Below are 22,198 nucleotides of genomic sequence, written 5' to 3'. Positions count from 1 at the left end.
ATGTCGAGCTCGAGAAGGAAAAAAAGGACAAAATCTTCTTTCTTCGCCCGTCTTGGATTGATAATAGCCTAAAATGACCAGTTTCTCCCTGAACCCAATCGGGTCATCCCATGACTCCTTTCACGATGGGGACCGACTCTTTTTGCCCTTGCGCTCGAACCCCGTGGGCTTCCCAAATCAGCCGCACCAATCATATTGCGCTCCCTCATTTCACCCACGCCTGACAGCTAGAGAAAGGCCTAGACCACCCTAAAAAGGATAAATAGGTAGGAGGAACGGGCGAGACACTGATGGGCATGCCGACTCGGGTTGACAGACGAGACGTACAACGATGTACGTACAACGCACGCGCATCAGGTACATAATTATGCATTGTCCCACACTGCCCTGGGCCTCACCGGGCTCATCGTCTCGTCCCAAGCACGCGAAGCGAGGAAGCTTGCTTTGTGGAGCCGCTGGCCTTGGAGAACCCTGAGTGGTGGTTCTGACTTTTTATTTTATTTTTATTTTTATTTTTATTTTTATTTTATTTTATTTTATTTTATTTTATTTTATTTTATTCTCATCTCATCTCCATCTGGTTCCCGCTCACTGACAAACAACAAACGACCGAGTTCACAATACACCGGAACGCCCATTCTTCGTTACACCTAACCAAAACTCGCATCCGAGGGATTGCCAATTGGAGGGACGGGTCATCCGGATGGATGGCCAGGCCAACGAAGGAAAAAGAGGGGTAAAAGCCCAAAAGATGCGAGCGGGAGAGAAGAAGATGGGGGACGAACATCACATCCTTTGAACCTCACGCAACCCATCGTGTCCTTCTTTTCCTCCTCCCTCCCTCTTCCCATTTGTCACCCCGCTCTCTTCATAGCTACTCTTAGTGCGTCCTGATATAAGCCCCGTGGCTGCAGGTATCACGCCTTTCGTTCCATCGCTTCCCGTTCTCGTCCTAATCCCGTGGCAATCCTTCCCATGCATTTCGTGCTGTCGTCTCTGGTTGCGCCCAGAGTCCCAGTTTCGATTTCCTTCTATTTTGTTCCCTGCAGGTCTTACCCCAAGGGGCCCCGCCATGAAGCGGGAGGGCGCCCCAGACGTCCCATGAAAACCGAGAACACTCATAATGCTTATCATGCCCCGCTGCCCTAGCCATGTCCATTCTATTTGTGGTCATGGCCATGGTCATGGTCATGGTCATGGTCATGCTCGTCTTCGGGCTCCGGGCTCTCCCGTGGGCTGACGTTGCCCGGGATGTACTCGTCAAACTTGGGCGCAATGGGCGCATCCTTGGGTACGTATCGCACCCGCACCCTCCGGACGCCGCGCACCTTGCCGCCCACCTGCGTCCGGACCGCCTCCTCCATCTCCCGCACTTCCTCCACCGTCCAGTCGCCGGGCACGGCCAGCTCGATATCGACGAGGTAGTTCTGTCCCGACTTGACCCCCGCCACGTCGCGGACCTCGACGTCGTGCCTCGTGCCCTGCGCCTCTAGGCTCCGGTGCACGTTCTTGCGGACGGACCCCTTGACCTCGTCGTCGATGCTGCGGTCCGCCAGCTCGTACAGCGCGCTGACCGTGTTCTCGGCGCCCGCCTTGATGACCAGCAGCGCGATGAGCAGCCCGCCCACGGGATCGAGCCACTCGGCGTTGTGCAGCATGTTCGCGCCCAGGACCACCATCAGCGTCACGATCCCCGTCAGGCTATCGATGCGGTGATGGACGGCGTTGGAGGCCAGGACGGATGATTTCCGCTCGCGTGCGACTTTCATGGCTGTTCTCGACGAATGGACGTTAGCAGAAGCTCGAAAGTTGCGTGCGAATTCAGGAAATAGTAGAGAAGAAATTGAAGACAAGTGGTGGAGAGGCAGGTGTAGACGTACTCGCACGGTATAACCATTCTTTGACGGCCACAGTCCCGGCCGCCAGCCAGGCTGCGTGAAGACTAGGCGCGCCGTGGCCGTGACCGTGACCGTGACCGTGACCGTGACTGTGACCATGACCGTGGCTATGGCCGTGGTGCATGTTGGCAATGGTCTCGGCCGCCGAGGCAGGGTCCATGAAAAAGTGCGCGTACAACGTCACGAGACTGCCCCAGCACATGAACAGTCCTCCCGTGAGTAGCATGCTAGACACGCCCAGAGAGCCCAAGCTCTCAATCTTTCCAAAGCCAGAGGGGAACGCGTCGGTCGGCGGCTTGAGACTCCATGACACGGTGGCCAGGGTCAGCACGTCGGACGCCAGATCTGTCAAGCTGTGCCACGCGTCGGCCACAAGGGCTTGCGAAGAAAACATGTACCCGCCGGCCCCCTTGACCATGGCCATGCCCAGGTTGGAGTAGAGGCCGATCCTTGTGATCCGTACGCCGGCATCGTTCTTGTTGCGCGAGGTTAGGTATACGTTATCGTGATGGTGGTGGTGATGGTGGTGGAAGTGGCCACCGTGCGCACGTTTCTGGCCGACAGAGGACCCCGCCATGGCGATTCGAGACGGGTGAGTGAGAGCACTACGAGGTCGTGATTGCGGTCGCGACGACGGTGACGATGATGGTGCCACGGTGAATCGGCGACGGGAGTCGGTCTTGGCTGGGGAAACCGCCGGAGGAACTAGAGACGAACGGCGTAGAGAGTGACGACGAGTTGGATAAAGATTACACGTAGCAGCAGCGCACGTCGAGGTGTGAAATAGAGAGGCAAAAGAAAATGCGGAGGGAGGGGGCGACGACCGAGTTTGGTAGATTCGGCGGGCGCCTGGCCGGTAGACAGCCTGCAAGGATTGGGGCGGCCGATGTGGTTGAGGTGGCCTCTGGCACGGCCAAGAGGAGTGTCGCGTGCAGGTGGAGGAGTTGGAGGGGACGTTTTTGTTTCGGAGGACGCGGCTCCAGATGGACCGATCCAGTTGGCTTTGTGCTCGGACGGGGTTCCGGGCGGCAGGGGCTTGGACAGTTGTACCAGTAATACTTCTAGGTGTGTGGCTGTCATGCGAGGCTGGGCAACGATGTGGGCGTATTTGAGGTGTTTTGGTGTAGAGTCCAGCGGCACAAACGTTTATTCTAGCCACTGTCACTGACCGTCGGAGGCTGCCGACTCCAAGTGAAACCCTTGACTGGAATGTGAAAAGGCCTCTAGAACGAGTACGCTTCCCATGGATGAGAGCAGCCGACATTGCTGTCTCTTGGCATCAAGACAGGTCGGGTCGGTGTGCAAAGTAGCGAGTGGCCAAGCTCGGAAGGGTCACAATGGGATTGGCCGGATGGGGAGGACATGGGGTACCTGGGGAAGGGCTGGGGCAAAGGATAACCAATTGAAGATACAACGTATTGTCGCGTTGCTCATTGAGCTGGATAGAGACTTGAATTGAAGTGAAAAAAAAAAAGGAAAAAGAGAAATAATAAGGCGTATGATCGCGGGAAATGATAAATAAGATCACGGAAAATCAGACAACGGGGAAAAGGGGTACGGTACCTATGTACAAAGTAAAAGTTCATTTTGTATACCGACCGCAGCGGATCATCTGTGTCCATAATTTTTAGGGATTTAATTAGGTACACAAAAAGACCCGGGTCCGTTCTGTGTCTTCCTTTCTCGGAGCTCGTGATACTACGGAGAAGTAGGGCATTCCACGGGCAAGTACATCTACCGAGTGTTAATTGTTGTTGTCACCAACAACTTTGTCTTTATTTTCTCTACACGAGTCACGGTAATTAGACCTGAAGATGTACTCGTAGTATCCAAAGCATCCGACCTGTGCTTGCGACACATACAAGTAGGTACGGAGTATTATACCGTACCTACGAAGTACACGAAGTAGAAGAGTGAGTACGTACCTTTCGACACCCCGGACTTGTACGATACCTAGCCACACCGGCATGTGCTGTGTGGCGCAGTCGGCAACTTTGTACCCGAGCAATCAACTAGGATGACGGCAATGATCTTACTCGAGTCTCAATCAAGGCGACCACGCTTCAAAGAAGAAAGAGACGAAAACTAGATATATTCGACATTTTCCAAGCCTGGTTCTTGTTTTGCATATGGACGACTTGTATTCATAGACATTCTTCACACATTTCTGTACCATCACTTCATCCTATCGCAAAGCCAACGCTCAGCTCAACTCGCTCAACTCACATCCACCCGTTCCAATGCGCAAGCCTCTTGTCCGCATACCTTACACAGACGTCCTTGCGCCGCCAACTATTGTGCCGAGAAGTGCAAACACCTTTCCCGGTGCCGTCGCATCGCTCCAAAACTTCCTCTGCGCTCCATCCCCCTCCGGCTTTCCGTCCGGTGCCGTCGTCCTCTCGGGCGCCGGTCTCTCGGTCGCCAGCGGCCTGGCCGACTACCGGGGCCTCAAGGGAACCTACCGCGTGAACAAGACATACAAACCCATATATTATCACGAATTCATCGGCCACCACGAGGCAAGGAAACGCTACTGGGCGAGGAGTTTCTTGGGCTGGACTACGCTACGCAAAGCTAGCCCCAACCCCGGACACTACGCCATCCGCGACCTGGCCGACCTGGGCTTTGTCCGCAGCGTCATCACCCAAAACGTCGATTCTTTCCACCCCCAAGCCCACCCCTCCCTACCCACGCTCGAGCTCCATGGCTACCTCCGCTCCACCGTCTGTATTACCTGCCGTTCCGAGTACCCCCGAGACACCTTCCAGAGCGAACTGGCCAGGCTCAATCCTCTCTGGGACGAATTCCTAACCGACGTGCTGGCCTCCGGCGCGCTCGATACGGAGGACCCGGCAGAACGCGAGACCAAAGGCATCCGGACCAACCCCGACGGTGACGTCGACCTGCCGGGCGCCCCCTACACAACTTTCAGGTACCCGGCCTGCCACAAGTGTCTCGCCGATCCGCCACCGGGCCCCGACGGCTCGAGGCACATCGTCCACGTGGACCGCGACGGGGCCTGGAAGCCCACGAGCACGGGCGGCATCCTGAAGCCCGCCGTCGTCATGTTCGGCGAGAACATCGCCGGCAGCGTCAAGACGGCCGCCGACGAGGCCATCGATGCCGCCGGTAAGCTCCTCGTGCTCGGCACGTCGTTGGCCACGTACTCGGCCTGGCGGCTGGCCAAGAGGGCGCTGGAGCGCGGCATGCCCATTGCCATTGTGAATATCGGAGGGGTCCGCGGGGAGGAACAGTTCTATGCCACCGTCGACGGGACGCAAACAGGAGAGCAGAGAGTTCGAGTGGAGTTTTCTACCGACACACTACTACCGGCTTTGGTGGACCAGCTACGACAGTCTTCTTCCACGAGCGCCGCCCGTGTCTCGACCACACCAGCAGCGGACATGACCGCAGAGGGGAACAACCATGCAATGTTCAAAAACATGTTATCATAGCGCGTCTCGCTTTGCCGGGAAGGGGGAAGAAGGCTCCCCAATGCTACGCCGTTTCAATGTATCCCCATGGGCGAACCTAGAAGAAGCTCGACATGCCGGTTTCTTGTGTTCGCGTTTTGATCGCCTCGGTTGTAGAGTCGGCAGGCTGCGGTGCTGTGCTCGTCGGTTCAGCCTTGGGCTTTGTGGCTGGCTCGTTGCTGCTGCTGGTGCTGCTGCTGCTCCGTGACCGCTCCTTTCGCTGACTCCGCGTCACGTCGTCGCGCTCAATCTCTTTGAGGACTAAGTTGCATCGAGCGTTAGCAGAGACGTGATACCCATGCGCAATCTCTCTGAAAACCCCGTGTATCATCATACCTTCGGCCCACTCTTCTTCCTTTTCCGGGTTTCCCGTCCCTAGAACCGACTCGATGTCCACCTTCTCCCCCCTTTGTACTCTCTCAATGACCTCCCGGAGTAGTCCGATTCGTACATCCGATTGGCGCATAAATGTTTCGAACGATTGTCTTAGCGAGATGTGGTTGATGGACATGGACCCTATGAGGAGGAAAATGACAATGTAGAAGGTTGCCGGGTTCCATTCTTTCGATTTGACCTTGTTGGCCTTTGCACGCCTGATGGTCGGGTCGTTGGACAGCTTCTCCGCCGGCCGAAAAGGTTTCGGGATGAGAGACTTCCAAAACTCGGGCTGCGCGATGGTCGGCACGGAGCTCGAGTACCGCGGCAGGATCAGGAGGGGAGCATGTGCAGGGAACGACGAGGCGAGGAGAGCGGTTCGGAGCTGGGGCGGGGCTGCGAGCAGCCTTCTTGCTAAGCCTCGGTCCATTGTCGTGTGATTTCAGAGCTAGCAGTCGATATGCGACAGTCGAAAGAGCGAAGAACAGTGAGGCGCGGTAGGTGAAAATGGATTTTCGGAAAGATAATAAAGAGTGAGGATAAAATCCGACTGGGCAATCAGATAAGCCGACTGGGATCCAATCATTGACAGCTGGCGCAGCTGGCACGTATGCCACGTTTAGTAATCAACCTGGCAGTCGGCAGAGTCAATCGATCCAGGATATGTATCCATCACCGCAGAAATCCTGTACCGTATTCGTAGATCTGTAACCACATCGACGCAGTCAATTGTCTGCCTGCGCAATTTGTTCATTCGATCGCGTGTCATTCCGTTACGCTGTGCAATCGGTCTATTGTGACAATTTCGCCGCCGTGTTTCCATCGTTGGTCGCATAGCTCAGTTGGTCAGAGCGTCGTACTAATACTGAATAGTCTCATGCGAAGGCCGAGAGTTCGAGCCTCTCTGTGACCAGCTTTCACTTTTGTTTCTTTTCCTTTTTTTTCTTTTTTTTTCTTTTTTTTTTTCTTTTTTTTCTTTTTTTTCTTTTTTTTCTTTTTTTTTTCTTTTTTTTTGCTTTTGCTTTTACATTCCCCCCCCCCACAGACCGACATGGGCCAAATGAATCGGGCGGCAGCTGACAATAATGGGACATCAGAAAGGGACGAAAGAAGGCGGGTTGAAGCACGAGAGTAATGTAGAGATACTTTGGATCAGGTGTGGCGCACCGTCCGCCGCCACAGAGTGTGGGGCAACAAGGGTCGTCTGATTCGCGCCCAGTGGTTGCCCGGCAACATAGCTAAGCGTTGAACGGGGCTTGGAAACCTGGACCCTAGTTCATAGTGCTACCACTACACATTGTCGGACAGCCCGGGCACTACAAACTATTCTGAGCTATCAATTGCTTCACCTCTAGTAGTCTTTTGCTTCTCTCCATGGGTCTCCTTCGAATCCCGCCCCGAGTCTCATTACGGCATGCTTAAGACGCAAATACGAAACATACGACACGCATATGGCTTCACAGAGCAAAGCCGAGGCTGTGAAAACAGCAGTCGCATCCACCTCGACATGCACCGCTGCTACAGCCGTACTTCTTAAAGAGCTACTTGCCATAGACGATAACGATGGCGTGGGCGACGTCTCTTCCGCGGCGACTACCGCGTCTGTTAGATCATCTAGGGCAGCCCCTCGACGAACAAAAGCACAAGCATCGTCAACGCGATCAGCCGCCACCAATTCCGACAGAGACGAATTATCAGCTAAAGAGAAGGCAATATTGGCAACACACGTGGTAAATGTAGCGCTAAAGGTCATCTCGGAAGCGCCCAAGTCTCCTCCAGCACCAGCGACGGGCACAGAACCAAGCGACGGAGAGCAAGCTCGGCCGTTGGACAGGAGGTTGCGAAGATCCAGCTCAAGTCCCGTTACTCCGCTCCAACCACGATCTCTGAACCGAGTCGCAACCTCGCCCATGGCAGCAAGAACCTCGAAACCGGCCTCCTCGAGAGCATCATCACCGTCCACAGCATGTCTCGCCATGGCCGAGTGCCTTCGCGCGTCTTTCGCGTGCCTAAGGTCCTTACAAGATTCGGGCAAAATATCTCTTCCCCAGGGCCAGATTGAAGCTGGCATGTCTTCGTTTGTTGGCAAGATCATCGGTCTCGGGCTTCACGAGTTGGCCTTCAAGGAATTAACCATCCTCAAAGCAAGGTTGGAAGCACTAGGCCAGCCCAGTCCCCGAACAACGGACAGCCCGCAACAATCCACCACGGCAACTAGTCGAGCGAAGGGGATTGTGGCACTTCTCAACTTCGGGAACGCTCATTTCTCCGGCTCGATACTCGGACTCGTCATCACGACTCAATTGCAGATTTTACGCCTCATTGCGGCGTTCAAACAGCCGGCTGTAATCGAAGCCGCCCTTCCCTTTCTGAGGACCAGCTGCCCCTCTTCACCATCAGCTCTCCTGCTTCGATTCGCAAAAGAGTCCAGCCAGAGCCGGACCAAGGCAGCCCGCCAGCTTGAACAGTTGGCCCAACTGATTCTCTCGCTCCCCCCTAATGTATCCAGCAAAGACGACGCCACGGCCCAAGAGAGCAGGCTGAGCTGTTCCCCTGAATGTGCTATAGAGCTCCATGTCACTGGCTTCGAATGTCGACTACACTGGTGGGCCCTGGTTGGCCACCAGGCCGATATCGAAGGCGATCTCCTGAGCCCACTTTCTCGATGCTTTGCCGCTCTCGCTCGCAGGTGTCAGAACCCTACCAAGTCGACCTATAAGATCTGTGTCGATGCATATCTACGACTCAACTCCATCCTTGAAGCCCATTTCACTCAACCACTTGCGACGGCACGGTCGCCTCTCACTTCGATCCACCAGACTCTGGGCACCGTGGCACAGAAAGCGCGCCTGTATGCGGAGGCAGCGACGTGGATCTCCAAGGTCAAGGCTTGCATCCTGCCCGAGCGCGATTCAGACGCTCAATGCTGTGCCGTTGCCGGCCAGCTGCTGGCTGTGGTGGCAAAGCAGGAGCCTCTCCCCGTCGACCAGCTCGATCGTCTTCTCCAGGAGGTTCTAGGTGGTTTACAGGGGTCTCTCCAAGGCGACACTGCCGAGCTGGAGGAGCTCATGGTCCACCTAACAGCCGCGCGGCGATCGATCGTTGGCGTCCTCATCAACCGAGAAAGAAAGGGCGGAAATCACAGCGACGACATACCCGAGCACGTTCTCGAATCCTGTACAAAGCTCGTTCTTCAGTTCCCCCGTTTCTCGGTGCGGTGGATTGGCAGGTCGCCAGGCCGAGATGCAGAACCGAAACGCATCATCCGATATGAGCAACGACGACAACTCCTCCTGTCATCGGCAACACAGATTCTCGATTCGGCGCTTGTCGTGGTGAAAACAAAAATCGAGGAAAGCAGCATCCCCTGGGAGGAGCTCGACCTTGTGCTTCAGGATTGCCTGTCCCTACTCGAAGCCGTGGGCGAACCCAACACCCCTACGACGAGGAGCGATCCGGCCAGCACCTATCATGTAAAGCTTTCACAACTATACTTCATGTTTGCCAGCGTTTTACAACGAAAAGGGGAGAAGGAAGATGGCAAGTCGGTGTTGCGACCCCTGAAACGCTCCATTGAGGTTGTTCGAGACCGGTCAAGCAAAGAAAAGGAAAAGGCGCAGCTCATCAAGAAGCTGGAGAGGTTCTCGGATCTTTGCCGGAGTGCCGGGCGACTGAGCGACGCGCGCGAGGCGCTCAAGACGATCTGCACTCACATGGTGGAGGACGGCGTCCTCGCCGCCGTTGCCAATCGCCTCAACCACGAACCTCCCACCATCGCGTGGAACGCCGACCCGAAAACAGAAACGCTGTCTAGGACCCTGGCGGCCATGGCGAAGCTCGACCAGTCGTGGAGCGACTGGACTTTCTTCCTCGCCGACCTTGAGAGGGCGGCGGTATTGGAGCATCTGATACAGATCATACTCTGCGACACGTCGCAGAGCTCCCAATCCGACCTTCCCGACTCGGCCACGGATGCCCTGCTGCGGCTTTACTCGACGGAGCGATTTCCCGTCCGCAGATTGCGGGTCCTCGTCCAGCTCTCGACTCTCCTTGTCGGAAACGCCCGCCGGTTTCGGGAGATCCAAGACCAGGCAGATATGGCATTGCAGGCGTGTCAGGGCAAGGTCCTCGGCGACGACGCCGAACTGGCGCGATACGTCCCCTATCTTCAGACCTACATGAAATCATTGACAGCTCTGGTTGACTCTGAATCGAGTCTTCAGCCGGCAGTGCTGCAGGATGTCATGTCCTCTTGGCGGGCCCTGTTCACTCAACGCAAGTCGAAGGAGGATGTTTCTGCGTGCATCGACAACCCTGAGCAGCTGATGCGACATCTTGAGGCGCTCGCCCAGTTCGCCAGCCTGAAGGGCGAAGACTCGCTTCAACTCTCGGCTCTGGAGCTCTCTGCTGACGTCTCGCGTATGCTATCTGACGGCTCGGCCGACTCGACACTTCGCAGTCACAGTGCTCTGGCAGATCACTATGTGTCTCTTGGTTGCGAATCGAAGGCTCACGACGTGCTGTCTAGACTGTCTCAACTAGAGCTACCAGACGAAGCCGAATTCGATGCTGCATGGGCAAGTTTCCAGTTGTCCACGGTGGAATATCAGCTGGCTATGCAGAAGTACAATGAAGCGTATGTTCCCAGCCCATCTCTTTTGCCCCCTCTAACGATCACTATGAATGCGTCGCCCTACCCAGAACACCAGAGAGAACGTACTGACATGGCATAGGGAATCTACTCTTTCTCTCGCGAGGCGTGCTTACGAGAAGCAGACAAGGCAGAAGAGCCCCGGCCTGCAGAGAAAGCTTCTTGTCGCTCGCGCCGGTCTGCTCTATACGTTCCTCGCCCTGCACAAGGGGGAACCTCACCAAGCGTTGGTATATGCGAGAAACAGTGTCCGCTTGCTGTATCACTACTGGGCCAAACTGGAGGCTCGCATACAGCCTGCCGAGAGCCATCAGTCATCGCAGTATTCATCTTCTATTCTTGAACAAAGCACAGTACAACAAGGCCAGGCCAGTGTTCTTCAACTCTCCGATGGCCCCGACTACTGGGCTCTTGCTGGTGCCCTACTACGCAGCCTTCTTCGCCTTTCTGCCATTTACGTACACATTGGCATGTTCCAAGAGACATTATATTACGCCGAGAAGGCTCTGGAAATCGCAGACGGGATCAACTCGTCTACCCACAGAATACAAGCGCAGAGCTGGATCGGCTCTCTCTGGATCAGGGCTCATCAGCCACATAAGGGACTGGACTTTCTGGGCCAGGCTAGGGAGGCCATCGTCTCCCAGGCACCCACGCGACGCGCTGTCCAACTGGCATGCGAGTTGAGTATGTCCTACGGGCTGGCCAAAGACCTAGCCAGCAAGTCGCAGCTGATTAAATCAGCCGAGGCTATGCTAAGAGAGCTGGAGCCCGAACACGACACGACTTTACCCTTGAAGAAGATGTCTGCTGGAGCCAAGGCTGTTACTGAGGGAATGGAGAAACTTACACTCAAGGAGACGGCAACTCGGACGACCAGGGCGACCAGGACGACCAGGACAACCAGAGCAGCGACCACGACGAGGACGACGAGGGCAAGGGAGCAAAATGCCACGACGACTGCGAGTCGGTCTGCCCAGAGTTCAACCTCGGGTAGAACGAGAGGTAAGGCGGCGAAACCGGCGGCCACGGCCACGACCATGACCGCGGCTCCCGATGATAACGTGGCGCCCACCCTGCCACCGCCGATACTCATCAGCAAGGCCCTGGGGCTTCTCGAGCGGAAGGACTGGACTACTGCTCTAGCCTTACTCGAGGAATCGCAGCAGGTACCGGCAGGACTGAGGAAATCGCTAGAGGTCCAAGTGCACAAGGGTATCTGCCTGATCGGGCAGAGCTTGGACCGCATGATTCATGACCCCGTCTTTTCAGTCGTTCAAGATTCCACGGTATCATTCCCGTCTGTTTCTGCGGTGGCAAGCTCGGACAAGGCTGCGGCTGATGTGGCGGCGACTGCCGTCTCCCCTGTCGTCCGAAAACCTCGCGGAAGGGCTGCCGCCGCTGCTGCCGCTGCTAGTCGATCATCGAAGGAGAGTGTTGCTGGTTTCGCCGAAACCCTGCAGCAGGCTCTCGCGTGCTTGTCCGAAGCGCACTCCATGGCGGTGGTCGCCGGCGACGGAGGCCTGGTGCATCGCGTTTCGGCGCTGCTTCAGCACACCACGATCCTGCTCTCGGTCGCCTCGTCGCCTGGTCTGAAAGGAACACCGTACATTGGATTCGCCACCTGCTCGATGGAGCTCGCGAGGAACGTCACGTGGAAGCGCGAAGTGAAGGCCATCGCTACCGAGCAGGAGGCGTCTCGGCCGAGCGACATGGCGTGGCCCAAGGCGCTGGTGCTCAGCGAAGCTCGTCGGCCGAGTTCCGGCCTCGTCGACGACGACGATGTGGCTGGGTTCCAGCGCGACTATGTCAATATCCTCCCGTCGACGTGGAGCGTCATCTCGGTGTCGCTGAGCGAGAACCGGCACGACCTTTGCATCACCAAGCTCCAGGCGGACCACAGCCCATTCGTGCTGCGTCTTCCTCTCGAGAGGGCCATCTCCAGGGACGCCGATACCGAGGTCTTTAGCTTTGAGCACGGGCGTGCGGAGCTCATGGAAATCATCCGCCTCACCAACGAGAGCTGCCACGACAAGCGCGACTGGTCCGTCAAGGGAGCCAAGACGGCCTGGTGGCAGGAGAGGGATGCGCTCGACAAGAGGCTGCAGCAGCTCCTGGAGGACATGGAGCAGGTCTGGCTCGGCGGGTTCCGGGGGATTTTCTCGCAGCACCAGCGGCGCCCGGATTTGCTGGCCAGGTTCCGAAAGTCGTTCCAGAAGATGCTGGACAAGAACCTCCCGTCCCGGCGGCAGGTCGGAGGGCGGAAGGTGACCAAGGCGCCCAAGATTACGCTGGACTCGCGGATCCTCGACCTCTTCATCGGGCTGGGGGAGCCGGGGGAACCGGAGGAGGACAACGACTTGGACGAAGCGCTGAACGATTTGCTCTACTTTGTTGTCGACGTGCTTCAGTTTCACGGGGAGAGGAACGCGTACGATGAGATTGACTTTGATTCGATGGTGATAGAGACGCTAGATGCCCTGCAGGCCTACCACACGGCGGCGGAAAGCTCGCCGGAACCGACGGAAGGGGCGCACACGATCCTCGTGCTCGACAAGGCACTCCACGCTTTCCCCTGGGAATCGCTTCCATGCATGGACGGGTTGGCGGTTTCTCGGGTCCCTTCGATGGCTTGCCTACGGAGGCTGATTCGCGAACGGGAAGAGTTCGGCGTGGGTACGGGTACCGACGGGCCGGAGGGCCAAGACGGCTCGGCGCATGGGCACACGGTCTCTCGGCAAAAGGGAACGTACATTCTCAACCCCGGCAACGACCTGCCCAGCACGCAGGCAACGTTCGAGAAGCCGCTGCAGACGCTGGGGCGGACGTGGACGAGCATCGTATCGCGGGCGCCGTCGGAGGAGGAGTTTGAGAGGACGCTCCGGGAGTCGGACATTCTGCTCTACTTTGGGCACGGCAGCGGGGCGCAATACGTGCGGGGCAAGACGATCCGGCGGCTCGGGAAGTGCCGGGCAACGGCGCTGCTGATGGGATGTAGCTCGGCCAGCCTCACGGACGCCGGGGAGTTTGAGGTCCACGGACCGGTGTGGAACTACATGATGGCCGGGTGTCCGGCGGTGGTGGGCACGCTGTGGGACGTGACGGACAAGGACGTCGATCGGTTCGCCGGGCAGATGTTCGAGGAGTGGGGGTTGGTGAAGCGCGGCACGTTCCCGACGGACAGGTGGACGGAGGGGAGGAGGAGGGGAGGAGAGACGGAGGGACCGGGGAACGGGGTATCCCTCGTGGAGGCGGTGGCGAGGGCAAGGGATGCTACCCGGTTCAGGTATATCACGGCTGGGGCGGTCTGTGTTTATGGGATCCCAGTGTATATTCGCAAGGACGGAGGGAAACAGGAAGAGTAACGGGCGTCTTTGGCTCGCCATTGCATTGCTTGGGCGTCTGGATTTTGTTCATAGCCATGCGGGTTTGAGTAGGATACGAGGCATTGGGTCCATGGTCTTGGATTTCTTTCTTCCATTCTATATGAGCAGAGAAGGGGGTGTCTTGAGTCTCTATACCCTTTAGACGTCGGATTGACAAACTTACTTCTCATAATCAATGTCAAGGCTTGAGATGTGTTCACAGCCAGCGTAGGGGTCGTGTTCGGCCGTGGATCCAAATGCGGCATGTTATAAGCTTGCTATATGTCCGGTATTATCATTATTGCGCCTGCTATTAATTTACCCAAATGTGTACCTCCGATTCAGGCCGAAAAAGTGCATGACACGGAGGTTTTCGCCCGTTTTGGGATGTACTAAGTACATCGGGACGGAGGTCTGGCCCGAGTCACGGTCACACTGCATAACATCCCCGGAGGCATCAATCGGAGATCTAAGCGTCGCAATGAGACGCTAGGTACCTAGGTATGTTATACTTTCTACTAAGTAGTGAATGAGTGTCTCGTGGTGTGTTTCTGTTGTGCTTGTACTTGGTATGGGTATATCACTGGACGCTAGCGTAGATGTAGATGGACATTGGCAAGGAACTTTGTACAAGTTCGTACGTATGCAGCCTTTGGTGTTCTTTAGTCACTTTTGTTAGCCTCCCTTTCGGGGCATCTATCCATCCACTCTCCTCCCCACACGAACTTTTGGGGAAGTACCTACGTAGGTACGGAAGTAGTGTTTGTACAACGTACACATACATAGGTACAATGGCTCGGCAAAAGTTCCGACGAAACATTTCAGTGGCGGCGGATACTCCTCGCTATAGATTATGTACTTCGTACCTGTGTAGTGTACAGACTTCGGAGTATCTAGCATCAACACAGTACACATGTATTCGCGTTTCCACCCCCTACTTCACCAGTCACACTTTACCAAGCTACATCGGACCAAGTAGAGGGCATTCGCGGCTCTAGTCTATAGACGGTGCATGATTCGAATCCTAGTTGATGTCTCTTGTATCATCAGCAACTATAATAGCGGCGCTGCGTTACCCGTGCCACGCGATGAAAATGGAATACCTACCTAGTGCTGACGTTGCGGATTCGTTCTAAACGGTTTCTTCACTGGCCAAGCGCCACCTACAAGGATTATGAGTTATGCGCACCAATGTTAAGTGGGCACCCGTTGGAGAAGAGCCAATCACAATCGAATTATAGTCATTTGTACCCCATACTCCATCGTCATACACGGAGTACCGGTACTCAGCATATCCACATATTCTCCAAGCCTTTGGATGGAAACCCACTTTCCCCAGGCACTGGCCGCAGGCCTGCTTTCCACTTTTGTCCCCATAGAGCCCGGAGCCCCCTTCCGACCGGAGGGGGGTCTTCCCCACCCACACCTTTTTCTCGATTTTTTTCCCACATTGCCTGCCCTCTTCTGGTTGCTCAGCGTCTTCCCGACTTCCAGACCTCTGCCACACACAACGAAGCATCACCAGCCAGCCTACCCGTCCTTTCGCCAGTCACAACGACCGAGACGATCGCCAGTAATTGAAAGACGACAAACACCATTTCGACGATTCCATCTTTCATTCCGAGTCTCCAAATCCAGTCTCCATTGAACATCGAATCCCCTCAGCACTCGGCCAAACATATCATGCTCGTATGCGTATGCGAACCCGCCTTGGAATAGCAGTGCAAGCTCCATAATCGCCGCCCCGTAGGCCTTCAAACACCTCCCTTGGCGTTGTACTGTTTGGAGGCAGAACATCCGGAAACCTTCCTACCGCTTCGTCTACATAATATACTTGCTTGCTTCGATCGTCAGCTTGCTCCTCGAACCTCAAACCTCGAACCTTCCCTCTTCATCCTCGCCGATGCCCTTCCTCCAGCAGTCGTGGAAGGCGTCCCTTGTTCTCGTCGAATCCACTTAAAAACACCTGTTGGCCACCATCGTCCCACCATACAATCAACTCTGGCCTCCGCCGCCTGAAGCCGTTTTGTCTCGCATACAACCACAGCCTACAGGCCGTCACAGCTCCCGTATATACAGATGGACGGATCTCGGTTTGAAGACTTCTCCTTTCCCGACCAGGCCCTCCACGATGAAAACTCCATGATCTTTCTAGAGGAACCAGACCGTATTCCCGACATCTTTCCCATCGCCGAAGCCCAACAACAGCCCTCGCCCCCCAATGGAGGGCCCCAGGGCGCCCGCGAGAACTCTGCCACCGCCTCCATCAAGACGTCATCAACACACCATGGAACGAACCTGAGCGATGTCGACCCGAACCGCAGCGCCCCGAACCTTGTCGTCCCTTCCGAGGACGGCAGTCAGATGAGCGGTCCCAACGGTCGTGTCAACCCTCTCGAGGACCCAGGCGGTGACGAGTTCGGCCTCGGTACCCAGACCGCCGCCAATGGTACCGATATAGCCGGGAAGCCCAAGGAAGACAAGTCCGCTACCGTTCCCCCATGGAGCGAGCTCAAGACAAAAGCCGGCAAGGAGCGCAAACGTCTGCCCCTGGCCTGCATAGCCTGTCGTCGGAAGAAGATCCGCTGCTCCGGCGAGAAGCCCGCCTGCAACCATTGCCTGCGCTCCCGCATCCCCTGCGTCTACAAGGTCACCACCCGGAAAGCCGCGCCGCGCACCGACTACATGGCCATGCTCGACAAGCGCCTGAAGCGGATGGAAGAGCGCATCATCAAGATCGTGCCCTTGCGCGACCGGGACGCCTCCGTCGCCTCCGTCGCCCGTGCCGTCGTCAAGCCCGCCATCCCGGGGACGAATGCCGCCTCGAAATCCTCCACCAAGAAGAGACCGGCCGACGAGGCCTTTGGCCAAGATTTGGATAACTGGGCCCGACGGCCGTCCAACGCCGAGCCGCAGGTCGCCAACAAGCCGACGTCCCTCCAGATCCAAGAAGCCGAGGAGAACAAGCTGTTTCGAGAGGGGTTGGATGCCCTGCCGTCAAAGGAGATTCAGGAGCATCTCGCCGAGGTCTTCTTTGAGAACATCTACGGCCAGGCTTATCATTTGCTCCACAAGCCTAGCTATATGAGGAAGCTAAAGTGAGTCGGTCCTGGCAGTGCCTTTCTATTTTTTTTTCTGTTTCTGTTCTTTTCCCCGTGGCTTTTAGACCACGCATCGCTAAACATATTGTCCGTCTTTTTAGAGCAGGAACTTTACCTCCCGTGTTGATCCTCTCCGTATGCGCCATCTCCGCACGTTTCTCTACCCATCCGAAACTGAACACAACTCCCAATTTTCTTCGGGGCGAGGAATGGGCTTCGCATGCCCGCGAAATCTGCACCACCAGATACGAATGGCCCAATATTACCATCCTCACCTGCCTCTTGATCCTCGGCCTTCACGAGTTTGGCACATGCCACGGAGGGAGAAGCTGGGCCCTCGGCGGCCAGGCCATCCGCATGGCCTTCGCCCTCCAGCTTCACAAGGACCTGGAGCACGATCCGTTCAACCACAAGCACGGCACTTCCCAGCTGAGTTTTATCGACCGCGAAATCCGGAGGAGGGTCATGTGGTCATGCTTCATCATGGACCGCTTCAACTCGTCCGGCACCGACAGGCCCATTTTCGTCAGGGAAGATACCATCAAGATACCCCTTCCCGTCAAAGAAAAGTATTTCCAGCTCGATATGCCCGTCCATACCGAGACGCTGCGCGGCGAGGCCCCCGACCTTTCGGACCCGGAAGAAGCCCAACTGGTCTCCGATCCCAAAGACAATCTCGGCGTCGCGGCATACATGATCCGATCGATAGCTGTGTGGGGGAGGATCATAAGCTATCTGAACCAGGGAGGAATCGATCTCGACCCTCATCCCATCTGGAGCGCCGAGTCGGGCTACGCGAAACTGGTCAAAGACGCCGAGGAACTCGCCGACACTCTCCCCGAGACCCTCCAGTACACCCGCGACAACCTCCACCTGCACGTCACCGAAGGCATGGCCAACCAGTTCCTCTTCTTACACATCTCCATCCAGCAGAACATCCTCTTTCTCAACCGAGTGGCCGTTGCCACCCCGGGAGGCCCCGTAGCCAAGGATGTTCCTCCAGGCTTCGTCGCCAACGCAGGCGCCGAGACGTTCGCCGCGGCGAACCGCATATCCGAAGTGCTCAAGGATGCGGAGGCCCACCTCGTCTCGGCACCATTCGTGGGCTACTGCGCCTTCTCCTCCGCCACCATTCACATCATCGGCGTCTTTTCCGGGAATCCCGCCGTGGAGGCCGCCGCCAAGAGGAACCTGACCACCAACGTCAAGTATCTCTCCAAGATGAAGCGCTACTGGGGCATGTTCCACTTCATGTCGGAAAGCCTCCGGGAGCAGTACCGCAGCTGCGCCGACGCTGCCCGACAAGGCGGCCAGACGGCCAAGAGCGTAACCGCATCCCCCATCTTCCAGTACGGCGACTGGTTCGACCGCTACCCGCACGGCGTCTCGCAGACCGATTTCGGCGACACGGTGACGGTCAAACATAAAGAGAAGGGCGTGGATGCTGTTTTGGAGCAAAAGGCCGAGCTGCATACGGTGGAAGAGCTCTTCACCAGCCTTTCTCCGCCACAGAGCACAAGGAGCAACAAGGAGGCGGGACAACAGCCGGCGCAGAAAAAGAAGCTCGTGGCCTACAGGACAGCACCGGGCACGGGCGACCAACAGCAACCACCACAAGCACAACAACTAAGGCCACAACCACGTGAACAAGGACAGAACGAGCCTCTATTGACCGACTTTAATGGCGTGTCCATGGACGGAACGCGGTCGAGTCTCAGCAGCACCGGATCATCTCATGCCAACAGAATGCCCGGCCAACTGGGGACGCAGGCCGGCGGATACAACCCGCTCATGATGTCGCAATCGCAAAGCAATTCCTACCACGCCATGTCCCCCATCAGTCCGATCGGCGTCAACCAGTTCGGGACCCCGACAGGTCATCATCACCACCGATCGGTGTCGAATTCGTTTTACTCCCCCGACCTCCTGTCCCTGTCCCTGAACCAGCAAGCAAACGGCATGCTGCAGCCGTTGGACCGGCAGCTCGTCTTTGGGGGTTACTCGACCGAGCCGGGCAGCCTCGCGCGGCAGCAGCAGGCACTCATCAACGCCGTGGCGAACTGGGACTCCTTGTCCACTAACCCGCAAGAGGCGGCGAGGCTACTGGCGCAGCGGTCCAGCATGGGCGGACGAGTGGGCAACCGTCCGGGCGGCATGCGAGGCGCGGCGGCGGCGGCCCAGCAGCAGCAGCAGCAGCAGCAACAACAACAGCAACCACAGCCGCTGCACCACCCGCACCAGGATCATCTTTCCGGTTTCGGCGGGGGAGGCGTGCACGAAGCGTCGAGCGCGTGGTTCATGCCGTTCAATTTGGAGCCACCCGAGATTGGACACGATTTTGGCGGCATCTCGCTCGACGGGCTCGTCATGAGCCCGAACAGTCCCAACCCGGCTAACGGTCCCGGAGGGGCGTTTTCTGCCGGAGGGCAGTGATTTCATTACGGCGTTCGAGCCGTATGGGCTTGAGGATTGAAGCGGCAGATATCATTGATATCATGTATTATTACCACTTGCACGTGGAGGATGATTTATAAAACCAATGTACAATCCAAAAGGGGATATACAATCGACTAGGTAGCAAGGAGCTCGGAGAAATTCCTGGGGTTCCTCGGAAAGGCGCTTTGGATTCTCATATGCTGGGGTAAAGATAAAATAGGTGCAATATATTTGTTCCTTTGGATAACTTGAGCCGGACTATGAGCAGGGTGTGAGGGATTCGTGTGCTTCACGATGGTCGAGGAACAAAGCCTTCTCGGATGTGTCGTTGGCGTAGCTGAGACTGGAAGCAGAACAGACACGAGCGTGGCATTTTGTAGCTGCTACATGGTAGTATTTTGGTATCACGATGCTAGAATGTAGTCTAAAGAGTACAGGTATTCATTCAGGGTCAAGGGCAGCGCCAGTTCGCCACTCGGCATGTTTTCTAGTTTGGAATAACTCCTTACTCCGCAGTGGTGGCCACAGCAGCAGCAGCATCGTCACCCTGGTTCTTCTTCCCCTTGGACCTCTTCCTCTTCCTCTTCTTCGCCTGTCCGTCGCCGTCGCCGTCGGCCGTCACAGTCGGGGTAACCGCCTCCTCAGCATCACCGGCCCTGGCCTCCCTCTTCTTGCGCCTCTTCTCCCTGTCGCGGTCGGCAGCGGCAAAGGCAGCGGCGGCAAAGTCGTCGCTGGGCCCGGTGTGCTCGTATGCCCTGCCAAAGGTCTCGCGGCGCCACTCGCGCAGGCGGGCCTTCTTGCCGAGGCGCTTCTTGTCCTTGCGCTTCTTCTCCGGGTCGCGGAAGGGCGCCAGCTTCTTGAGGCCGGCGAACTGGTTGAGGGCCGAGTCGGAGGGCGCGAAGAGGATGTCGCGCGGCGTGAGGCCGAAGGACTGCGGGGACGTCTCGCGGTAGCGGAAGCGCATCCGCGCGGCGGCCTGCTTGCCCGTCTCGGCGGCTTCGGGGTCGCCGTCCTCGGCGCCGGCGAGGACGTCCGGGTGGTCCAGGTCCATGCGCGCGTCGACGAGGGCTTCGAGTTTGCGGCGTTCGGCTTTGGCGGCCTGCTTGGCGGCCAGGCGCTCCTTTTTGTGGTCCTTGGTCGTCCTGCGCTTCTTCGCCGGACGGCCGTCGCCGTCGCCGTCGTCTTCGTCGTCTTCGTTCTCATGCTCGTCCTCGTCGTCAGTGAGGGTAATGTCGGGTTTGCTGTCGTCCTCAAAGTCGGGGACAATGTCGGTAATGTCAATGTCGTCATCCCACTTGGGCTTCTTGGGTTTCCTCTTCTTCTTCTTCCCGCCATCTTCTTCGTCCCCGGACGAGCCGACCTCGGGCTCGGCGTAATAGTCATCGCCGAACCGTTTCTGCATCTCCTCCTCCCACTTCTTGTCGTCCCAGGCCCCGTCCAGGAGCCACATCCAGTCCTCCTCCTTGATATCCTTGCCGCTCAGGCCGGCGGCCTGCTTGATCTTGGCCAGCTTGGCCTCGGCCTCCTCGAGCTTCATCCGCCGCAGACGTGCTTTTTCCTCGCGCCGCTGCTGCTTCTCGGCCTCTTGTTTCTCCTTCTCAAGCTGTCGTTGCCTCTTCCGTCCCGTCAATTCTTCGCGCCGGACCGACTTGGAGGCTGTGATGTCACGAGCGTATGATCTCAGCACCTCGTTGCTCTTATGGGGGTCCTCGAACCGCAAGTTGTAGGCCTGCTCAAACTCCTCGGCCTTGTCGACGTGGCCATCGTCGTCGTCCGACTCGAACGCCTCCCAGTTCCTGCCTCCATCGTGTACCCAGGCACGGGACGCCATAAAGTTGGACAGGAAGGTTTCCGGGTCCTTGTCGGCATTGACGACGTCGGTTTCGGTGATGGTGGAAACGACCGCGGCGCGGGACGGATGGACTCCGTTGGTGTCGAGTTTCTCCTTCGGCTTCTCCTTGCGGGTGACGAACTGATCGTCGGAATCTTGGTCGTCCGAGTCGCCGTCGGCGGTCGCCTTGTGGATCTCGGATACGATGGACTTTTTCAAAGCTTCCTGTTCCTGGACATATGTTTGCGGTGGCACTTCCTCCTCATCGTCTGACGCGCCGACATCGCCGGCCAGAATCTTCTCGCGGTGGTAGTCCTTCAGGCGTAAAGGTTTCTCTTTCTTCTTTGACGGACCCGGGTCCTCGTCGTCGGCCGTGGACTGAAAGAATTTGAAGTTTTTGTCGCGCACACGAGGATCCTTGTTCTTGATGGCGCTCAGGGTGGCCGAGATTTGTGCGTCCAGTTCCTCTGTCACCAAGAAGCCTTCTTCATCTTCCGAAGAGGAATCGGAATCGGAATCGTCGTCATCGTCCAAGTTGGAGTTTTTGTATTTTTCCTCGACTAGATCCGGGTCAGTAACGAGGTTTTCGCAAGCGTAAATAATGAGTGGAAAATAACGGCAAAGACGGATCAAAACGTACGTCTCTGTCGCTCTTCTCGCTTTTTGTTATGCTCAAACCTGCGGGCATACTCCTCGTTGATCTTGAGCTCGGAGGTGTTGGCGAGATCGACCCCTCCGTCGCTGTCCTCGGAATCACTATCAAGAAGCTTTGCCTTTGTTTTCGCCTTCTTGGACGGCTTTTCTGTGTCGCTGAAGGAGCTGTTTGACGGCATGGTGCTGTATTGGCCAGATTGGCCCTCTGAAATTGGGTGAGGTTGAAGGTTGACAGTCGACAGTTGATTGTCAGAACGTGGTGGGATTCTTCCTCTTTTTCTTTTTTTCTTTTTTTCCTTTACCTTATCTTCACCGACCAGGGTGGTACGTACCACTGTGGAGTACATGTATGGGGACGGTCGGAACCGGGGAAAATTTCGACCGACCAACTATTCGTAGCTGGAGATTACATGT

General features: G+C 56.7%; 6 protein-coding genes and 1 non-coding gene across 7 annotated transcripts; 4 read left to right on the top strand and 3 right to left on the bottom strand.

Moving 5' to 3' along the window:
• Nucleotides 1-423: 423 nt before the first annotated feature.
• ACRALDRAFT_1065774 (uncharacterized protein) lies at nt 424-3,227 on the bottom strand (the record flags this gene model as incomplete). Its single annotated transcript, XM_071017214.1, has 2 exons — nt 1,881-3,227; nt 424-1,771 (listed from the first exon to the last, which is right to left on the bottom strand). Coding segments are annotated over exons 1-2 (1,196 nt in total), but the record flags the coding sequence as incomplete, so codon positions are not given.
• A 236-nt stretch (nt 3,228-3,463) lies between these two features.
• ACRALDRAFT_2022554 (uncharacterized protein) lies at nt 3,464-5,353 on the top strand (the record flags this gene model as incomplete). Its single annotated transcript, XM_071020098.1, has 7 exons — nt 3,464-3,512; nt 3,611-3,669; nt 3,725-3,762; nt 3,817-3,842; nt 3,884-3,938; nt 4,009-4,018; nt 4,049-5,353. 7 exons carry the CDS (start codon nt 3,464-3,466, stop codon nt 5,351-5,353), a joined length of 1,542 nt encoding a protein of 513 aa, XP_070871742.1.
• Nucleotides 5,354-5,429: 76 nt separating this feature from the next.
• Nucleotides 5,430-6,176, bottom strand: ACRALDRAFT_1072573 (uncharacterized protein; the record flags this gene model as incomplete). The annotated part of the gene is made up of 2 exons (XM_071017996.1): nt 5,430-5,632; nt 5,708-6,176. The coding sequence occupies 2 exons, from the start codon at nt 6,174-6,176 to the stop codon at nt 5,430-5,432; spliced, it is 672 nt and encodes a 223-aa protein (XP_070871741.1).
• Nucleotides 6,177-6,573: 397 nt separating this feature from the next.
• Nucleotides 6,574-6,659, top strand: ACRALDRAFT_t270. The gene has a single exon. It is a non-coding gene; the product is annotated as a tRNA-Ile (tRNA).
• A 538-nt stretch (nt 6,660-7,197) lies between these two features.
• On the top strand, nt 7,198-13,987 carry ACRALDRAFT_1044754 (uncharacterized protein; the record flags this gene model as incomplete). Its single annotated transcript, XM_071015370.1, has 3 exons — nt 7,198-10,382; nt 10,537-11,221; nt 11,258-13,987. 3 exons carry the CDS (start codon nt 7,198-7,200, stop codon nt 13,760-13,762), a joined length of 6,375 nt encoding a protein of 2,124 aa, XP_070871740.1. The 3' UTR covers nt 13,763-13,987.
• Nucleotides 13,988-15,289: 1,302 nt separating this feature from the next.
• Nucleotides 15,290-19,544, top strand: ACRALDRAFT_1044752 (uncharacterized protein). The gene is made up of 2 exons (XM_071015369.1): nt 15,290-16,860; nt 16,965-19,544. The coding sequence occupies exons 1-2, from the start codon at nt 15,842-15,844 to the stop codon at nt 19,294-19,296; spliced, it is 3,351 nt and encodes a 1,116-aa protein (XP_070871739.1). The 5' UTR covers nt 15,290-15,841; the 3' UTR covers nt 19,297-19,544.
• A 49-nt stretch (nt 19,545-19,593) lies between these two features.
• On the bottom strand, nt 19,594-21,963 carry ACRALDRAFT_1083349 (uncharacterized protein; the record flags this gene model as incomplete). Its single annotated transcript, XM_071019439.1, has 2 exons — nt 19,594-21,690; nt 21,771-21,963. 2 exons carry the CDS (start codon nt 21,961-21,963, stop codon nt 19,805-19,807), a joined length of 2,079 nt encoding a protein of 692 aa, XP_070871738.1. The 3' UTR covers nt 19,594-19,804.
• Between the last annotated feature and the right edge of the window lie 235 nt (nt 21,964-22,198).

Source organism: Sodiomyces alcalophilus (assembly GCF_042370955.1).
Source record: "Sodiomyces alcalophilus JCM 7366 unplaced genomic scaffold ACRALscaffold_8, whole genome shotgun sequence".
Taxonomy (NCBI): Eukaryota; Fungi; Ascomycota; class Sordariomycetes; order Glomerellales; family Plectosphaerellaceae; genus Sodiomyces; species Sodiomyces alcalophilus.
The sequence above is the reverse complement of the archived record's forward strand: the minus strand, read 5'-3'. Positions and strand labels throughout refer to the sequence as shown.

Coding starts and splice junctions, on each gene's coding strand:
- ACRALDRAFT_1044752 (XM_071015369.1), top strand. CDS start 15,842: ATGGACGGATCTCGGTTTGAAGACTTCTCCTTTCCCGACCAGGCCCTC. Junction 16,861..16,964: donor AGCTATATGAGGAAGCTAAA/GTGAGTCGGTCC, acceptor CCGTCTTTTTAG/AGCAGGAACTTTACCTCCCG.